Genomic DNA, 18542 nt, shown 5'->3' with positions numbered 1-18542 from the left:
GGCACCTATGGTGACCTAAGGCTTTAAGCCTGGGGAAAACTACCCCAATATCACCTCAGCAGCAACCACAACCATAGGTGTTCCCAACCCTGTCCTATGGCCTATGAACCCCTGCTGTAGTGGGCCATAGTCAAGCCCATGGCAGCCACAATCTCCACATCAGCAGCAGTGGGGACAGACACAATGGGGATAACTAAGGCAGAGTGAGAGGACATTACAGAGGAGGCATCATTTGAAAATGGACATCTGAAGCAAGACAATCATCAGTTTGTTTTGACTGTCAAAGAAAGTGGACATTTGTCAGAAGCTGTCTGGACAAAACAGGACAGGGAGAGGGAGGAGACACCTACAGTAGGCACTGAAGGATGAACCCAACGGGCATGCCTTCATTGTCCCTTGTGAAATAGTATATTTTTAAGGAGGCCTAGAGAATTCTACAGGAGAAGGTTGGATACCACAACTATCATAGGGAGATGATGAGGAAACCATGCTGAGGGAAGTTGGGTAATAATAAAAGATACTATCTTATGGGTGAGCCCACTTGATACCCAACGATGCCCAGACTAGGCACAGAAAAGATAGTTGAGACATCTCAGGATAAGTAAGTAAATACTTTGTTAGGAAAAATGTAAAGTATGATTTACTCTTATTTTTACTTTTATTATATTTTGATTGTTAATTTGAATAGAAGTGACTACTGTTACTGTTAAGTCATTGTAAATGCAAATGTCCTTATCAAATTAAGTGACAAAGTGACAACAATGTTTTTCTAAAATACAAATGACACCCCATTAATTTTTCAGGAGAGCTGGTGGTGTAAGTAAGTAAGACTAACTTGCATGTCCCCTAGGAACTGTTGTTCATTGAAAGATTACCTTTGGATCCTAACAGTTCCCTAGTGGTCACTCACACTCAACAAGTCTAATGAATAAAGTGATTCAGCTTTAATGTGGAAATATAAAGTTTGTAGGAATATTGAAATGATGTAATATCTGCTTTACATAATGTGAAGCCAAAAGATCCCACTTACTATACTATAACATTTGATGAAAAAACAATGGGTAAGATAAAGGAAGCAGAGAAATAGGATTGATAGAATAAGGGCCTGTCCACACGGAGATGCTTTTTAGGTTAAACGCAGAGGTTTTGCTTCGTCTTGGCCGAGCGTCCAAACGAATCCTGTAAACGCACTGCCCGAAACCGCACTTTTCTGAAACCTGGTCCCAGAGTGGAGAAATCTGAAACCGTAGCCCGTTTGAGTTCGTTTAGACAGTGAAACCGCACATCCTGCTTGCGTATCGATGATGTCATCGCCACACCTTAGCTGCCCTGGATTTGCACTTATAGTATTGCCTAACAATATTAGTTTTCATACATGACATTACCTACGATTACACTCCGTTAAGATAAATATTACAACTGATGCTGCGCAGCGCCGATAGCTTATGACTTGGTGGACTGAACACTGTTTTTCCAGGTGTTTTTTATGCATTCTAGCTACTGTCAGTGACGCGAGAGAACTTAAGTTATTAGGAAAGTGCGGTGTAAGTTTAGGCTACATTAATTTGTGCGTAGTGCCAGTGTCATTAATTTATTTTACATGTCTTACAACATATATACATGCATTCACAGTTGAGTGAAATCAGATATAAGCATACAAAGACGCTTAGAACTCACGTTAAGCCGATGGTAGCACATTGAATGCGAATGCACGATTTGATGCAGGTAAAAGTATTGACTGTTACTAACGAAGGCTTTATAGCAATATTATAAATGTGGCAACAGAATAGCCTAGAACTGGGGTAAGCTTTGCGTTTAGTAGCCTAATTGTGGTGATAGCCAAAACTAATGTGAATCACGGACTATCCTACAACCAAAGAAAGTAAAGGTGATTAGTAGGCCTACCTGCGTTAGCCAAATAAAGGACGGGACTGCACCCTTCACAAACCGTAAAATAAAGTTTATTAGTTCTACAGTTGACAGTTCACCATCAGTCCACACAAACAATTCTGGTTTCCTTGCATTAGCCATTTCGCCATAGCCTATTCTGTCTGTTTTTAAAGCGCAAGTTTTGCAAGTTTTGGTGAATTTCTGTAAACACACAGTGCCACCTATAGGCCTGGGGTATGAAGTAACGTGTTGGGTCGTGTTGAGATGGATCCGTTGGGACGCAAATATTCTTGATACGGTTCCACGGAAGACGGAGGAAAAAAGATAGGTTTGGTACGTGTGGACTAAGCTTAAGAAAATAGAACTAGGACTTAAAAATAGTCTAAGCTGAAGTACTATAGGGCTAAAATTATTTGGAATAGAGGTCAGTTTGATGAATAGAACATAATCAAAAGGCTATGGCATGCAGAAATTTGGATTAAGGCATGTTGAAGAAATTATGAGAATACTGTTCTACAACAGCTAATTAATATAGATTACATAATAACCAGTCTTAAAGTAGTATCCCAAGTTGAACTTAAGTAAAATAACATTGCTTATATGTAAATTTGTTTAGTCTCTGTGCAAAGAGAGTATAGATGGAATTAGGATAATCATAAGTCATTGTCAGAAGATTACAATGCTTTATTATTTCAAAAATAGAAAAGCTGGTGGAAAGATGTTGGTCTTCATGGAAGGAATGGAGGTCCACCAACTCTATTCTGTTAATCACAGTAACAAAGGGGGGCGAACCCCTGGTATAATGTTAAATCATATTATTTGTTACATTTGTTACATTGGGTTACAGATGTTTACAATTTTTTACTGTCATTATTTGATTATTGTTTTAGTTGAACGTCCCTTTGGGAAAAAAAAGTCTGTTAAATCCCATAACCGTAACTCTAATGGTTAGTGGCATTTAAATGATACTAACTAGATTCTTTCCCAACAAATATTTGACATGTTGCTTTCTCTTGCGCATATTTGGGATCTATGCGCAAGGGGGGAGTAGTAAGGAGGAATATTTTTATTGAAGGATTTTTGATTTTCATAGTTACAGGAAGTTATTGATGATAGTCTAAGAAAATGTCATGCGTATAATCATAATATTAGGAAAGTGATCGTTTTGTCTAAACCATTAGGACACATACTGGTCCCAGAAGGATCATAAAACACTTAGTGATTGATTATATTTATATGATAAAAACAAAAGAACGCTGCTAGTGGTTTGTAGGGTTTTTCAAGGTGGGAAGAAGCTCGTTCAGGCCTAGGGCCTGATGGAAAAACATGCATTGAAGTTTTATTACTAAAAGTAAAAAAAATGTTCCTAGAATTGAAATACTAGATATGGTTTATTAGATAATAAGGGCAAATGACGTTAAATGGGAGAATTGCTCCATTATGTGCCTCAACAGATTTAAACTGGTGTGATGCCTTACACATTGCTTCAATGCACATAAGGTCACAACATAACCAGAGTACTCACTTTTTGCACTAAAGATAAAGGCTGAGAGACCCACCTGTGGATCCGCTCCGAGGATAAATTAGAAATGATATGGAATAATTGTTATTAACTCACAAAACAATTTATAAGCAGGAAAAGTACAGGACTTTTGGAAGGACCTACAGGAAAAGAGTCAACAACCTATACTCCCTGGAGATGGGGTGTACTTAAAGATGTTCAAGTGGTCCTGTCTCCAACCAAGGGCAGAAGGACCATACCGAGTGACTCAGGCCACTCCAACAGCGGTGAGAGTACAAGGGTGCAAAACTTGGTATCATCTCACATCTTGTTTTAAAGCCTCTATTCCTGAAGACAGTGTAACAGGAGGTGAACAACCGGCTGATGCCCGAGAGACAGACTCAAATGATGATGGTGTACCAGAGGGAGAACAGGAGGCCAGACAGACAGTTCAGGAGAGCCCGAGTCAGGATTCATGTAACCTGCAGCAACAGAATGGAGGGATGAACAGAAATGATCCTGGCAGTGGTGGGTATAGTGTTTCTGGCATGTATGCTCCTGTTCCCCTGTTGACTATAGACTTTCATGCGATGAATCCAGTCTGGAAGGGGGGACCCCATCCCAACCTCATCTGCCTCAACAACGATCAGGAAGTGAACAAGGAACCACAGAGTTCAGGGACTCTTGGACTGAAATCCCAGTCCATGACCATACCACCAAACCCCCAGGAGATGAGTCATTCAACTGTTCTTTCACAAGTGAGCCCGACAAAGAAGGGTCAGGTAACACAGAAATGATTGACTGACCAAATCTTATCTACCACCACAGGAATCTGGAATAGTGATGAATCTCCCAGTATGAGCTCAGTCTGTGATGTGCTGGAAGCACTAAGAGAACAGGTGACTACAACCTCCAGGGTAGCTATGCACCACTGGATGATGTTGGATCAGATATTAGCCAGAGAAGGTGGAGTGTGTGTCAACATAGGAGTATAGTGCAATAATTTTATTCCCATAACACAGCTATGGTAAAACTAATAATGATAGAACGACAGTTTAAGGGGGCATTAGGAGGATTAGGAATATGGCTAGCACCAATAGGAATAGTCATAGGAATATGTTTACTTGTAGTTGGGTTTGTGTTCTTTTTGTTTCTTCCGTGTCTAAGGTCCATAGTGCTTAAACAGTGGTGGAAGGAATCAGTAGTCAAATGCCACTGTTGTTGATGAATGAAGAACGAATGGCAAACCTTGTGGAAGGAGATACTAGGGCCAGGACTGATGACAAGGAAATGGAAACATGCCAATGATGCCAGAACTGATGCTCCTCATAGAGGATGGGAGAAATGAGGGGTGTTGGATTCAGACACCAACCCTGTTCAACAGTGTGCCCAATAGCTCCTTAGAGCTACTGGAATGGACTGTGGATTACAAAGCATTGAAGAGGATTTTTGTGAGTTTCTTCATTTGTATCACACTTCACACTTGAAGCGCAGCATCCAACATTTGCTAATACATCTGCGTTTGCATTTACACTCTGCTATCTCCAAGGAGCAATGGACTACAAATTGTGTGCAATGAAGTATAAGTTATTAATAGTTTGGTGTTGACATGTTTTCAGAGAAGAGGGCAAATATAGCATGTAACCTGTCTTCATGTAGAAGTTTAGAATATTATAGGACTAGCAGTATCTGAAAAAGCCTATCAGGTATTTTGATGTGATTTGTTTGCTCAGTTTGATGGGACTGTTTGGGGTTGGGAAAAGCATATGTGTAGTTGAAGGAAAGTTTCTCCTCTCGCTTGTTGAAAAACAAGTGTTGCCGTAATAACGGGACAGTAGAAGAGTTTCCCTTATGAAGGTTTTTCCTCTAGAGATTGCAGACGAGAGAGGTTTTCCTTAAGGGTTTTCGCTTCCACCGAGAGGATTTGAAACTTGCCATTCTATTGTTAATGAGACTACACTGTTGAATTTGGCATTTTAAGGGATGGTTTAAGGGTGTGATATTTATGATTGGTGTTGGTAACGAATGATTAATTGTATAGGGGTTGCTATGCCAGTTTAGCCTGGTTGACGGTTTGCAGTGTGAATCAGTTTCATTGCTGAATTTTCTTGATAGTGGGAGTTATGTTAAAATAATAATGTTGTTTCATTTGGCTGCATGTTTGAGTACATGCTGTCCTAAAAAGGGGGGAATTATGTGGTGATTTTTTATAAAGCCTCCTGATAAGATATTCTGTAGTAGTGCTAAAAGATGTTCTATACATTGGGCTAATGTGTAACCTCTGTGTGGTGGAAAGAGCAGGGGTAATTATAGCTAAGGCATGCACAAGCTTGGGGGCCAGACGTTTACCTATCAGGATATGAATGCATAGGAGAGATTGAACATCCCTAGCAGTTGTTCAGCTCAGGTCAAAGGTCCTTTGTAGAAATAGAATAAATACCTAGGCACATATGTATTACCAAAAGAGGTAAGAAGGACATAGGAGCTCTATTCTATTCTGAGTTGGTCAAAACAAGTGATGCTACTGGAAAGAGGTATATAAGCTGTGTAAGACAGGATGTTAGTAGTTGGCTTCGCGAACCCATACTCAATGTTGGATTAAAGCTACACCTTCTGCAGTATTCTATTGCTTTGTCATAATTCTTCTGATTACGAAGTAGTTAATTATAATTTGACACCACATGAGTTTAAAACAAAAAATACATTAAAATATACACTGAAAGTAATTGAATGCAAAGTCGAGGACTTCAGTTTGAGAAATCTTTATACAGCAGAAATACAGCCATCGATTAGAAATGAAAAGTTATTCTTACACCAGACTCTTAGTGTTTGCACAGCACTGGTTTGCGGAGTGTTCAAATTCAGTCTGAGATAAGAGGCTGTGCAGGAGATAGTTTTTCCATGGTGACTAGGGGAAGCAGTGAAGGTCAAAAAAGACGTGAGGGATCTGCTGCCATTCTCCTCATCTTGTATGTGAGTGTGTGTTCCCAGTGGGAGGAGACCAGGTGATGGTAGGAGGCTGAGAGGGACAGGGAGCAGCAGCAGTGTAGGTCAGAGTCACTGATGTCCCCTCTGACACCTCAGACATCTGTTGGGGAGGAGAGCTTTAAATTCAACCTTCATTTTGGCATTAAACCCAGTTTGACACAAAAACATCAGAGTCAACATCAGGTCTCGTATATTGAACACTAAACTAACTTAACAAGGGATGTTGCTCTGAAGTTATAATATTGCAGCAATAATTAACATAACCCAAGAGGTTAACCTCCTACCTTCAACAATCAGATTAAATGACTTTTTGAACGTTCCTCTAAAGTTGGTCATCTCAACTCTGAAGTACTGTAGGCTTAAATTGTATATGTTTTGATCAGACGTTCAGGCTGTGTCCCTTTGTGAATGGTTATAGGCGCCATTTCTCAATAGTCAACTGGGCTTACTTCATGCAGAGGTGTTTGTGTGCATGTGCATGTGTGCGTGTGCTTGTTTGTGTTTGTGTTCGTGCGTGCGTGTGTACTTGTGTGCAAGTGTGTGTGTGTGTGTGTGTGGGCATATGCGTGTGTTTAGGCGTCTGTATGCATGTGGGTTTGTATGTGTGTGTGTGTGTGTGTGTGTGTGTGTGTAGGTGTAACAAGTCTGATTGTATCAAATTTATCCTGAGCAAACAGCATTTTTTTGCTGTGTGCAAAGTCGTGTCTTCATGGTGTATTTCAGAGAACACTGGAAAACCTACCAGAATATGTTCAGGCATGGCTAATTGCATATTTGATACTTTACAGTGTGGATATATTTGAAATTGTGGTGAGGCTTGCAGCTGCCTGTTTTTTTAATCAAGGGCCAAGCACACAAAGGCAGAGTGAGCTATTTTAAATATGTTGTCAGACCTCTCCCCATGCAACTATATTAATGACATGGATCTGTTTAACAAATATACTGCTCAAAAACACTAAGGGAACACTTCAATCATACACTGGATCGGTACTCTGACACTGTTTGGTTCTGAGCACAAGTAAAACTTTTGTTTTGAAAGAACTGTCAGACATTCTGTGAATGTAGTTTGAGAATGGAGAAAAGGGTGGAAGGTTTCAAAAAATGTGTTTTAACAATTGTGGAAAACTAAGTGTTGCCTTAATTTTTTTGAGCAGTGTATATTGATAATTTGAACTCTGAACCACTGACATCCAACCAATAATAACGCAGAGGTATATCCCCGAGAGTGCTCAGGGATTGGTGATCAGCGATAGTTGTTGGTGCATGTCACCCATGCCTACAAAAGGCCCAAGGACATCCAGCAGGCTTATTGCATTCTGTGGGGAGTATGCTTAAACTTCCTAGAAAAGTGGTTCTCAAACTTTTCACAATGAGTAGCACCTCAGAAAACAATTGGCTCTCCAAGTCCCACCATTATGACTGACATTAAAATTCAGTAGTGTAGACCAAATAAACTACATATTTTACATTGTACATACTGTTTTAAATCATTTTTCCCCCAAGAAAGAAAAAAAAGTTAAACTTCATTGATCAAGGATTTTTTTTATTGTATATATTTTGATATAAGTGATTAATGCATCTTTATGAAAGAAAAAACAAACAACTCAATGGAATGTCTCTTGGCCAATCAGAAACAAATAATTCCAAAGAATCCAATTGTAGTATAATCTTAGAATACTCAACACCAAAGCTTTATTTACTTGCTTATGCGTTGCAGATGTGTCATCAGTGCAGGACCATCTGTTTTCTTTATCTGAAGAGAAACTGAGCTAAATAAAATTTGAAGGATGAGTACAGACTCCCAAAACCCTCATCCTTGCCTGTGGCACATTTGAGTAGAAACAAAGACTCAACTTGGATCGTGTTAAAACCTTGATCTCCATTATCATGCACACATAAAGCAATATGGCAGTAGAAGTTTAAACTTTCAGTTTTGGCTAAACCATGAGACAAGTAGTCAGTAAAACCCTCGACAAGCAGCTTGAACAAATGATCTTGGACAACTAAATTCCAAATACACTTTTTAATATATGCATTAAATGACACATATTGGAATGGTTTTGGAGAGCTGTTGAATTGATTCCACATTGATTCTGTGGAAGCTGTAGAATGTGCTTCCGTAGTTGGTGCAACAGTAGTTTTAGAGAGTTTTCTTCCCCTTTGGAGGCATTACAGGGTAGTAGCCTCCAAAGGGGGGCATCCACTGTTGATTCTGTGGAGGAAGCACGGCAGCTGTGGTAGGTTCAACAGTAGTTTCAGAGGGAGTCTCCACAGGCATTACAGGGTAGTAGCCTCCAAAGGGGGGCATCCACTGTTGATTCTGTGGAGGAAGCACGGCAGCTGTGGTAGGTTCAACAGTAGTTTCAGAGGGAGTCTCCACAGGCATTACAGGGTAGTAGCCTCCAAAGAAGGGGGGCATCCACTGTTGATTCTGTGGAGGAAGCACGGCAGCTGTGGTAGGTTCAACAGTAGTTTCAGAGGGAGTCTCCACAGGCATTACAGGGTAGTAGCCTCCAAAGGGGGGCATCCACTGTTGATTCTGTGGAGGAAGCACGGCAGCTGTGGTAGGTTCAACAGTAGTTTCAGAGGGAGTCTCCACAGGCATTACAGGGTAGTAGCCTCCAAAGGGGGGCATCCACTGTTGATTCTGTGGAGGAAGCACGGCAGCTGTGGTAGGTTCAACAGTAGTTTCAGAGGGAGTCTCCACAGGCATTACAGGGTAGTAGCCTCCAAAGGGGGGCATCCACTGTTGATTCTGTGGAGGAAGCACGGCAGCTGTGGTAGGTTCAACAGTAGTTTCAGAGGGAGTCTCCACAGGCATTACAGGGTAGTAGCCTCCAAAGAAGGGGGGCATCCACTGTTGATTCTGTGGAGGAAGCACGGCAGCTGTGGTAGGTTCAACAGTAGTTTCAGAGGGAGTCTCCACAGGCATTACAGGGTAGTAGCCTCCAAAGAAGGGGGGCATCCACTGTTGATTCTGTGGAGGAAGCCCGGCAGCTGTGGTAGGTGCTTCTGTAGTTGGTGCAACAGTAGTTTCAGAGGGTTTCGCCACAGGCATTACAGGGTAGTAGCCTCCAAAGCAGGGGGGCATCCACTGTTGATTCTGTGGAGGAAGCCCGGCAGCTGTGGTAGGTGCTTCTGTAGTTGGTGCAACAGTAGTTTCAGAGGGAGTCTCCACAGGCATTACAGGGTAGTAGCCTCCAAAGCAGGGGGGCATCCACTTTTGATTCTGTAGAGGAAGCCCAGAAGCTGTGGTAGGTGCTTCTGTAGTTGGAGCTGGAGTGACTTGGTCTGAGCTTGATGCAGGGCAGGAGAGTTTTACTGGATTTTTGTGCCACAACATCTGCAGCAAGTGGCTATTTCCCTGGAGGAAGACATAAAATAATGCAGTCATACACTAAGTATAAGTATATATACTCTTGATCCTGTGAGGGAAATTTGGTTTCTGCATTTATCCCAATCCGTGAATAACACTCTGTACAGTGAGGTAAAGCACACACAAATCCCGGCGCAGTGAGCTGCCTGCAACAGCAGCGCTCGGAGAGCATTGAGGGGTTAGGTGCCTTGCTTAAGGGCACTTCAGCCATGCCTACTGGTCAAGGTTCGAACTGGCAACCCTCCGGTTACCTAGCTCAACAAAACTGACACATGTTCCACATTAATTGAAATGCTAAATAATTGCTTGGGGTCCCTTTGCCTAACTTCAGGAACACTTTTGGTTTAAGAGCCTTACATCTACAACCAGTAAGGCCACTCCTATGCACACATATCTGTTTACAAGGGACCAAATGGTATTCAAATTGTATGCAATTTTGATCATGTTCACGATTAGCATCCACCCCTCTGGTGTGTTGATTGGACTTCACCCAGGAAAGTCTAACTGATCAAGCTACTGAAATCTATTCATGAAATGTATGCCAACAAAAAAGGCTGAAGGCAACAGAATACTAAAACAGGATACGTCTAGATCACTGTTAAGTGAGCTTGCCTTTTTAATGTGCGAGTGTGAACCTCCTTAAGCTTACATTTAAGGTGTCAAGTCAGGGGGTCCCTATATTTGTGATTAAGGACAATAAGGATCTTAATTTTATTCTCAGGTGTTAATTCAGGGATTCCTTCATTAAGGGGGGGGTTAAGGGGAAATCAGGTAAAGGGGGAAAAAGGGGTAAATTCAGTAGGCTTCTCTCCTTAATTGACCTAAATCTACACATATTTCTACTTAAAACCCTTCTGTAATTAAGTAGTTGTTTTTAAAGTCAAAAATGAAGCATTAAAGGGAGTGAAAATGAGTTGTTTCATAGTGATTGATGGCATCTATATGGGCTAATGTTACTCCCACTCTGACAATTTAAAAAAAGAGAAAATCCCCTGACGTGACATGAAAACCATAGCCTACCTGTTTTATAACATCACAACCATTAAATGTGGCAACAAACACAAGGCCCACTGCAGTCCTTTTCACAGAGTAGCCACAGTCTCCTGGTAGCTTGCTTAGTGAGAGAGGCGTGCCACCTGTTGAATAGAAAAAAGAAAAAAAATATCAAGTTATTGATGCAAACACCGCAAGTGAAAGGGTTGCAAGGAATCAGCTGAATTAGGCTACTAATGTCGACAGAGTTATCGTCACTGCAAAAAAACCACACTTTTCTTACCTCTGTCTAACTGGAGTGAAGAACATCCAGGGCCTTGTGCAGATAACTCCATGAGGTCATTAGTACATAATAAAATTGGTTGCATACGACGCCAAGCCTTAAAGTCTTCAGTGGTGCTTTGTCCACCCACCAGGCCAGAATGTGGATCGTCGGCTTGAAAGTTAACGGAGCCATCGTCTGCAGTGTTTTCTTCAACAGATCGTCCCTCATATTCCAGATTTCGACCCAGTGAAATATCCCCTGTGCCGAAAGTAATTGTCCCAGTGTGAATGTTCTCGGACCTTTCCTTACGATGCAGCTTGTCTCTTTGCACCATTTCGAGGCTTATACCACATGTTTGGCCAATGTAAAGAAATACAAGACACAAAAACAAACCAGCACCCCTTTTTGTTTTATGCATCATTTTCATAAAAGTGGTAACCTACAACCAGGGAGCTGGACTAACCTTGGTCTCGCAACCCTTTCAGTAGCCTATAAATAGGCCTACTCAATTACCACCAATTGAAATGAGATCAGTGACCAAGCCTCTGATCAGGTTTTAATTGATGATGCAGCTGAACACTTAAATAATCAAGACCTACTATAGGGCTCTGGGCCTACTCTTTAATTTCATTAACAGCTGAACAGATACAGCTGGCCCATTGGTTTTAGGAAGGCTACATCAATTAGGCTAAGTGGACAAGCTGTCTCAGTAAACTTTTTGTCAAGGAGCATACAGTAGTATTTATCTTTATGACTTTGATTCACGTTGTAGAAGACAGTTGTGCAATTGTTCTGACGTAGATTTCCAGTGATCTCTACTCTCTCAAGCAACCTGGTCGTGTTAGTAGTGCCATTGAAAACCACTGAGTTTTTATCAAATTTAGAACCCCCTTTAATCCACATGGCGTAAATTGATCCAGATTTGGTCCGTTTACTCTCAAAATCAGAGATATCAAATGTGCATGGTATCAGTGCGCAAGATGAAAGCATAAATCTTGTCTGGCAGCGACACTGAGTATACATCATCTTTCTTTTTATTGTTATTCCCTAAAATGACAAAAGCAATGTATCATTATATTGAAAAGCCTTCTTTCACCAGTTTAAAAAAATGAAATGTTGAAGAATTAATTTAATAGCTGTCACTGTAGTAGTGCTTAACAGCATAACTCTCAAAAAGAATTTCAAGTTTTTGCCTGAAATTGCACTGTGCCTATTTACAAGGGCATTGTTCCCACCTCTTCTGGGGCCTACCATCAAATGTTGGACCTCTATAGAAAGCTGAGAACCTCTAGTTTTTGTAGGAAACAGTCAATATAAATGTGTGATGTACTCACAAAGAGTTACAGAGGCTAGAATATATTTTTTTTCTTTCTGCCGGATTACAAGCATCTCTGAACTGACCACATTTCAGCCCTCTAGGTCTCTTGATATCCCTTAGAAACACAACTGAGCCCTAGCACCAGGTCTTGTGAAGTTGTGTGCAAAAGTAGATCAATATAGAATGAAAATATGAGTGCTTTAGACTATTATTTGCCAAGGTATGCCCATGCGTTTTGTAAAATGGATACTCCCCATAGGACTTTTTGTTATCCAAAATGCATACTGACAATCAAATGCTTACTGCACATGAACCCCTTTGTGTAGAAGCATAATCCTGGTCTCAAATGAAAGGTAACACTTTGAGGTTTCATGCTTGTATTTGGATTATACTTCAGGGGTTCTGATATGGAATGACTACACTAAATATGGAATGATTACAAAAATGTCTCTATTTTTGCATTTACTTTGTTGGTTCAATGAGTGTGTATAAGATAGACTATACATCTGTACAACTAATATTGGATAACACAACATGAAGATTCAATTTCTATGGATTCTTGTGAATATTTCAGTACCCAATATGTTGCATCTACTTATTGTGCTGCAGCTACACTGCAGCCAGAGTTCAGGGTAGCACCAAAACCGGAAGGGGGGGAGGGGGGCATTTTGGATCAAATTTAATTGAGACATAATAAGATTAATCTAAGAATGTAAAGCACTATACAGATTGTACATGAACATTTTTGGATTCCCAAGAGTCAAAGTTTTAAAATGGTGTATAACATTACTATGCTACATAGCAATATGGTGCATACAATTGATTTAGAATGTTGGGGGAAGGTGGGGGAGGGGGGTAACCGTCCCGCCGGCGGGACACTGAAAGTTATTACGTTGATCACAAATATTACAAAAAATAGTTTAAACACCCACCTAATGCTAAAAGCAGGAAATGAAAGAAAAAGAGGGTCTTGAAGAAAATCATTGTGTCTATATGTATCTGTTAAATGGTTAAACACACAATGGTTAAACAAAAGTGCACTGACCAACAACCGCAGACAGAATTAATATAAAAAAGACAATTTAATTATGACATAATTTGCATTTTATTCAAGAATTCCTACATCTGAGCAGCACTCAGCAAAAACAGCAAAATCAGTGAAACACATATTCTCTGGCAAACCACTCCCATTTTAACCGTAAACCGTAGAGATTTCAGCCTAGCTCTACACTACAAAATGTGCCTTACAGACCTCAACACCATCACACACTAGTAAGCATGATCCTGTTTGTTAAGGGTGAGGAGGTGCAGCATTTGTCATTCATTATATTACTGTCACCACATAGTGTCTATCATAGATGAGGGAAATAAAAGTATCCAATGTAAAATGCAAAATTCCTGATAACTGTTAGTCCCCATATATAGTTTCTCAGTTATACAAATTGTAATGGCCGTAGTTCCTAAATGATTCATGAAATAATTTTGCACAACTCCTTGAATTAAAGCTGAAAGTTCACATTCAAACACATTTTTGAATGCTTTGTTTCATATCCAGTCTGGTGGTGTGCAAATAAGGCCTGAACTCTATTTTAATGACAAGAAATTCATCAGGATTAAAACGTAAAGTTATCTCTGCTTATCTTTTAGATTCCCTTACCTTTTTGCAGCACTGATTGGGTTAACTGTGTTAATCTTGTCAAGATTATTAAAAAACTGTATCTCCACTAAAGCATCACCTCTGAGTTTACATGCAGAGACGCACCAGGACTGACACGGACTCAAATGTCCTCACAGAAATAACCAGGATAGAGAGTGACTCAGAGAGAGACTGACTATTTCAACAACTGAATGGGATGTACAAGGAACTTTAAAGAAGTGAGATGGAAACACTTGTGCTTGCTTGATGGAAAAAAAAACACAGAGAGTTCAGTACCTTCTCATAGCTGTGAACTGATAAAGCTGATTATCTGAGACCAAAGTTTTCAGCGAAAAAAAAAAACACTAACTTGCACTCTTGGCAGAGAATGTTTGGGGTAGAGTCCCCAGCTTCTGCCTTAACATAGTGGTCAGGGAGTTAATATGAGCTAAAAAATGTAGTTTTTTTATCCAAACAGATGCAAAAATATTTATACTCCTGAACTCACAATACCAAGGCCCTATACTATGTAGGTTATTGGTGTCCGTAGTGGATCTGGAGAAGAGCATAAACCTTGTTTGGGCTTTATTTTTATTTGGACTTTATCTCTCCTCTTTTACAGCAGAATGCATCTTTCTACATTTTCAAGATATCGCTTTTTCATATACTTCTTCCAAACCATCTATATTTAATCAGAAATAATGAGCGGCCACTCACCAGAATGCTACTCCTTGTCGCCTTGAGAGAAGCAGCACAAAAAAGACTTGTAGTCTTGTATCGTTTCAGAGGTCACAAGTCACTGTTTATCATAAACTTGTTGAGGTCAGATCTCTGACTGTGATGAGAAAAAGATCTGATGGAAAAAGATCATCAAAATGTAGTTCTCACAGTCTTTCTTCATCATGTAAATGCAAAATATTTATAATAGGGTGATATGGAATATGGTTTGATTAGGCTGGTCATCCAGGTTGGTCTTAAGGGTCCCATTAGAAAGGGGGCATTTTATGCAGTGAGAAGTGTATTTTTTCTGCTGTTTTGTATAGACAGTAAATGTTTGGCACACTGTTTATGTGCCCTGGAGGGTGCCTCACGTTTTGCAACCTGTTAAGCGTGTTCTATCTGATTGGGACCAAAAGTGGCCATACATTAATCATGGCATTATAAACTACAACTACCGGTAGCCTTAAAGAACGAGAGGAGAAGAAGGTCTACAGCTTTTCAGCAGATATTTACAGCGTCACAATGTAGAATTACATAAGCAGCATGTATCAGAGTCAATTGATCACTTACGCAGCTGTAAAATGAGCTGACTTCCTTTAAACACTGAAAGAGACAGCCCACATGCCCCAGTCTCTATGTAAGTTTGGGTTACAGTGAAAGTGTGAGGTATCTTTCACACCAATGATAGACTTATCTCCAGTCCCTTATACATCGCCATTGTTAAATCAACACTCCCCTTAAAAAAGCCAAAAGAAAACCTGTGAGAGAGACTGATCTGAGAGTAAAGAGATTCTTAGGCACCATGTGACTAATTTACCACAAACCATATACTCACACTAATGTATTTTTTTATCTTAACTTGAAGGATATCAGCAAACAGAAGTGGTTAACACATTCTTCCTTTGGTTGTGTGCGTAATGCTCATATTTCAGTGCTCTTCGATGTACTCTATAACAAGTAAGAATTATTTTCTCCACTGGAATTTATATCAAATATTATTTTTGTCCTACTACTGTACATTTTTCTTCTGTATTCTGTATGTAATAGAATTCATCATGTATAGAATTTGTTGGAAAAGAAAAACATACAACTTTTACATGTTTAACTTTATTCATATTGAAATGAGGAGGACAATTGCAATAGAAGCCAATGAAATTAAATGAAATGAATAACCTTACATTTAGCATTAGTGCAGTCTGCAGAAAGTCAAAAGAATCATTACGGGCAAATGTAGCCACTACATCATTTGCACTTACACATTTATCCAAAGCAACTTACAAATATAAATGAGTTACGAGTCACCCTGGAACTCAGTGTTAAGTGCCTTGCTCAAGGGTACAACATGGTAGCCGGAAATCGAACCCACACATTTTCCTGCCTACTGCTTTCCCAGGTCCTTAGCAACTAGGCCTACACTACCTACCATTGCTCTAAAGCATTAAAGATAAGTGGCACTGATGCATAGGCTACACTTTTTTCAGGTATGACAGTAGCTGCTACACTCGAATGGTCTAATAAAATCTAGATATACCTGTAAGTGATGACATGACATTATGTTGAGATGCTGGTGATCAGTGGATGATTGTTGTTACATTTTATGATAATTGAATGCTTCATCATTAATCAACAGCCAGGCATATTAGAGCACTTTAAAAGCAGTAGAGATGTCAAACCCAGTCTGACACCAGAGGGCCCGTCTGGATCCTCATAGTCGACCTCATCAGGATCAGCTGGAGGTTGAGGAACTCGGACATGAATGGAGCGACCTTGATCATCTGGGTCAGTGGTCTGTTTGAAGAAAAAACTAAAATATAATTAGGATCCTTATATTAAATGTCATCATTTTTATTGAGAGAGACTTCCAGTTAGGGGGACTGTCACAGTGTTGTGCGTGACGCATGATCACAGAAACATAAAAATGAATAATCTCACTGCAAATCGTAGACCACACTCTTACAGTCATTTGTCCTGAATGCTCCACAACGACGTAATTATGACTATTTTAGAAATAAGCTTTTCTTTTTCATTTTGTAAAAATAATGACCATTTTGTTGTGACACTATTGTAAAGAAGTTAGGGTTACAATTTACTTGAAGGGATCTACATATGAGTGACATGACACTGTCATGAACATGTCATAAACATTATAAACAAGACATAAACGTTTAAGACATAATGCTTCTGTCACACGCTTCTGTCAAGTGTTATTCGGGTTTTGTCATGACAAGTTGGGTTAGGGTTATGTCATGTCACTCTTATGTAGAAACCTTAAGTAAAGTGTTACCGTTTTTGACCGAGTGTACAGGTTAGTGGTAGGGTTATGACAGTGTCATGTCACTCTTATCTGTTACTGAAGTTAATTTACCTGGCGATGCCCACCCGGTTTTATCTTCTGATGGGATTTTTGCCACCTAAAAAACAAAAACAAGCATAAAAGACGAACTGCTAAGTAACTGAATACAGAAGAAAAAACTTTGAACAGTTTTCTCTGCCGTCTTTCCAACTTTGTATTTCAATAGAACATTTTGAATGTTTTAAAATACTTGACAGAGCAACCTATAAAGATACTGGATGTTTTTCATGAACAATTATTTTCTGTAATTTGCATGGTCAAATTATGAATTCATAAAAAAGGGAAGTGTATAATATTCTGAAAACTTGTCTTAACCATTCCATAATGTGAAAACATTTTTCAAAACAATAAGTGCAAAATATTTACCTCACAACATCAATGACCAAGATGGTTATGATAAATGCAGCCAGACACTTTACCGTGATTCCTATAGCCAGGAAACTTTGGCTTTGTTCTGGGAAATAATGTATGATTCATTGATATGGTGATGTTTCAGATAGAAAGTATATCATCAGATTTGCCTGGGAATTTACTAAGAGAACTTTGATTTAGTCAAAGGGTGGCAATACAGGTTTTACAACATGCAGAAAAAATACAAAGACTCAAATAATGAGATTCTTTGGACGTTGACCTGAAGTCATACCATTAAACATAATTAAGTGAAAAAACATACTTTTAATCACCAGTCTCACTGCATCAGACTCCTTTCCCCCTTGTGAATGTCCTGCCCTGCAGTAGTACTGTCCTTCATCACTGGAGCTTAGATTAAAGGTGAGGGTTTGTCCAGATCCTATAGGGGTGTGCAGGTCTCCTCTAAACCAGGTGTAGTTCTGCACTGGAGTGTTGGCCTCACTTGTGTTACAGGTCAGAGTCACACTACTGCCCCCTGCTGCTGGACCTGAAGGACTCACAACAGAGGCCACGACATCTACAGGAGAGACTGGGGAAGGGTATGGCCTTGAGTTTAAAACAAAAAATATATTAAAATATACACTGAAAGTAATTGAATGCAAAGTCGAGGACTTCAGTTTGAGAAATCTTTATACAGCAGAAATACAGCCATCGATTAGAAATGAAAAGTTATTCTTACACCAGACTCTTAGTGTTTGCACAGCACTGGTTTGCGGAGTGTTCAAATTCAGTCTGAGATAAGAGGCTGTGCAGGAGATAGTTTTTCCATGGTGACTAGGGGAAGCAGTGAAGGTCAAAAAAGACGTGAGGGATCTGCTGCCATTCTCCTCATCTTGTATGTGAGTGTGTGTTCCCAGTGGGAGGAGACCAGGTGATGGTAGGAGGCTGAGAGGGACAGGGAGCAGCAGCAGTGTAGGTCAGAGTCACTGATGTCCCCTCTGACACCTCAGACATCTGTTGGGGAGGAGAGCTTTAAATTCAACCTTCATTTTGGCATTAAACCCAGTTTGACACAAAAACATCAGAGTCAACATCAGGTCTCGTATATTAAACACTAAACTAACTTAACAAGGGATGTTGCTCTGAAGTTA

General features: G+C 39.9%; 1 protein-coding gene and 1 long non-coding RNA gene across 3 annotated transcripts; both read right to left on the bottom strand.

Moving 5' to 3' along the window:
• Positions 1–6353: 6353 nt before the first annotated feature.
• On the bottom strand, positions 6354–11484 carry LOC121688930. The gene is made up of 4 exons (XM_042068842.1): positions 11032–11484; positions 10776–10891; positions 9567–9743; positions 6354–6479 (listed from the first exon to the last, which is right to left on the bottom strand). Exons 1-4 carry the CDS (start codon positions 11438–11440, stop codon positions 6354–6356), a joined length of 828 nt encoding a protein of 275 aa, XP_041924776.1. The 5' UTR covers positions 11441–11484.
• Positions 11485–15821: 4337 nt separating this feature from the next.
• On the bottom strand, positions 15822–17756 carry LOC121688657. 2 transcript variants are annotated; one of them, XR_006024646.1, is made up of 4 exons: positions 17714–17756; positions 17407–17494; positions 17053–17098; positions 15822–16491 (listed from the first exon to the last, which is right to left on the bottom strand). It is a non-coding gene; the product is annotated as an uncharacterized LOC121688657 (long non-coding RNA). The 2 variants fall into 2 exon arrangements; XR_006024645.1 differs by having other exon boundaries at positions 15822–16475.
• Between the last annotated feature and the right edge of the window lie 786 nt (positions 17757–18542).

This window comes from Alosa sapidissima, chromosome 17 (genome assembly GCF_018492685.1).
Source record: "Alosa sapidissima isolate fAloSap1 chromosome 17, fAloSap1.pri, whole genome shotgun sequence".
Taxonomy (NCBI): domain Eukaryota; kingdom Metazoa; phylum Chordata; class Actinopteri; order Clupeiformes; family Clupeidae; genus Alosa; species Alosa sapidissima.
The sequence above is the reverse complement of the archived record's forward strand: the minus strand, read 5'-3'. Positions and strand labels throughout refer to the sequence as shown.

Bases quoted from the DNA above. Each gene is read 5' to 3' on its own strand.
- LOC121688930 (XM_042068842.1), bottom strand. From the start codon at position 11,440: ATGAAAATGATGCATAAAACAAAAAGGGGTGCTGGTTTGTTTTTGTGT. The intron at 10,892-11,031 runs GTAAGAAAAGTG...TCTATTCAACAG, and splicing joins TTCACTCCAGTTAGACAGAG to GTGGCACGCCTCTCTCACTA. The intron at 9,744-10,775 runs GTAGGCTATGGT...GTCTTCCTCCAG, and splicing joins GTTGTGATGTTATAAAACAG to GGAAATAGCCACTTGCTGCA.